We start from the raw sequence: 1535 nt of genomic DNA, 5'->3' as shown, positions 1-1535 counted from the left end.
TGTCAGAAAGTTGAGGCTCCGGGCTTTGCAGCAAGTCTCAGGCCAGCAGATAGCAGGTTAAGCAAACACCAGGTGCGCGAATTTGCTCTAGCTCACCGTTTCTAAGCCTGGGAGCAAGCCGCATTCTCGCAGGCGACTGCGGGTCGCGCATGCTCCGTGCGAGAGAGTGGGTCGTGGCTCCCGCCTGAAGCGTTCTCTCGCAGGCTGCATTTCCTTCCTGTGCGAGGCCAGCTGAGGGCATTTGCTCCCGCTGTTTCTGCTCCTGGGTTAACAATCAAGATGGTACATGCTGAAGCCTTTTCTCGTCCTTTGAGTCGAAATGTAGTTGTTGGTTTAATTTTCCGTTTGACAATATTTGATGCAGTGACATACTTTACTATCAAATGGTTGGTAGATGCAATTGATCCAACCAGAAAGCAAAAAGTAGAAGCTCAGAAACAGGCAGAAAAACTAATGAAGGAAATCGGTATGAAAAATGTGAAGCTCTCAGAATATGAAATGAATATTGCTGCTCATCTAGTAGACCCTCTTAATATGCATGTTACTTGGAGTGATATAACAGGTTTAGATGATATCATTACGGATCTGAAAGACACAGTCATCTTACCTATCAAAAAGAAGCATTTGTTTGAGAATTCCAGGCTTCTGCAGCCTTCAAAAGGTGTTCTTCTCTATGGGCCTCCAGGCTGTGGTAAAACGTTGATTGCCAAGGCCACTGCCAGAGAAGCAGGCTATCAATTTATTAACCTTCAGCCTTCCACACTGACTAACAAGTGGTACGGAGAATCTCAAAAATTGGCTGCTGCTATCTTCTCCCTTGCCATAAAGCTACAACCATCCATCATCTTTATAGATGAAATAGACTCCTTTCTACGAAACCATTCAAGTTCTGACCATGAAGCTACAGCTATGATGAAAGCTCAGTTTATGAGTCTCTGGGATAGATTGGATACTGATCACAGCTGCCAGGCCATAGTAATGGGAGCTGCCAATCGTCCTCAGGACCTTGACTCTGCTATAATGAGAAGAATGCCTACAAGATTTCACATCAACCAGCCTGCTTTAAAACAGAGAGAAGCAATCCTGAAACTCATCTTGAAAAATGAAAATGTGGATAGGCATGTAGACCTGCTACAAGTTGCCCAGGAAACTGATGGCTTTTCAGGAAGTGACCTAAAAGAGATGTGTCAAGATGTTGCCCTCCTCTGTGTTAGAGAATATGTTAATTCTACATCAGAAGAAAGCCATGATGAAGATGAAATTCGGCCTGTTCAACAGCAGGACCTGCATCGGGCAACTGAAAAGATGAAGAAATCAAAGGATGCAGCATTTCAGAATGTTTTAGCACATGTTTGTTTAGATTAAGAGTAAATATCGGCTGGGCGCGGTGGCTCAAGCCTGTAATCCCAGCACTTTGGGAGGCCGAGACGGGCTGATCACGAGGTCAGGAGATCGAGACCATCCTGGCTAACACGGTGAAACCCCGTCTCTACTAAAAAATACGAAAAACTAGCCGGGCGGGGTGGCGGGCGCCT

The 1535-nt window shown here is 45.5% G+C and overlaps 1 protein-coding gene across 2 annotated transcripts; it reads left to right on the top strand.

Moving 5' to 3' along the window:
* Positions 1–245: 245 nt before the first annotated feature.
* LOC108532974 (ATPase family AAA domain-containing protein 1-like) lies at positions 246–1365 on the top strand. 2 transcript variants are annotated; one of them, XM_017877298.1, is made up of 2 exons: positions 246–975; positions 1057–1365. In XM_017877298.1, the coding sequence occupies exons 1-2, from the start codon at positions 280–282 to the stop codon at positions 1363–1365; spliced, it is 1005 nt and encodes a 334-aa protein (XP_017732787.1). In that variant the 5' UTR covers positions 246–279. The 2 variants fall into 2 exon arrangements, with proteins under 2 accessions (XP_017732787.1, XP_017732786.1); XM_017877297.1 differs by having other exon boundaries at positions 246–1365.
* The last annotated feature ends 170 nt before the right edge of the window (positions 1366–1535 follow it).

The sequence above is a fragment of the Rhinopithecus bieti genome, unplaced genomic scaffold (assembly GCF_001698545.2).
Source record: "Rhinopithecus bieti isolate Rb0 unplaced genomic scaffold, ASM169854v2 scaffold_6380, whole genome shotgun sequence".
Classification (NCBI taxonomy): Eukaryota; Metazoa; Chordata; class Mammalia; order Primates; family Cercopithecidae; genus Rhinopithecus; species Rhinopithecus bieti.
The sequence above is the reverse complement of the archived record's forward strand: the minus strand, read 5'-3'. Positions and strand labels throughout refer to the sequence as shown.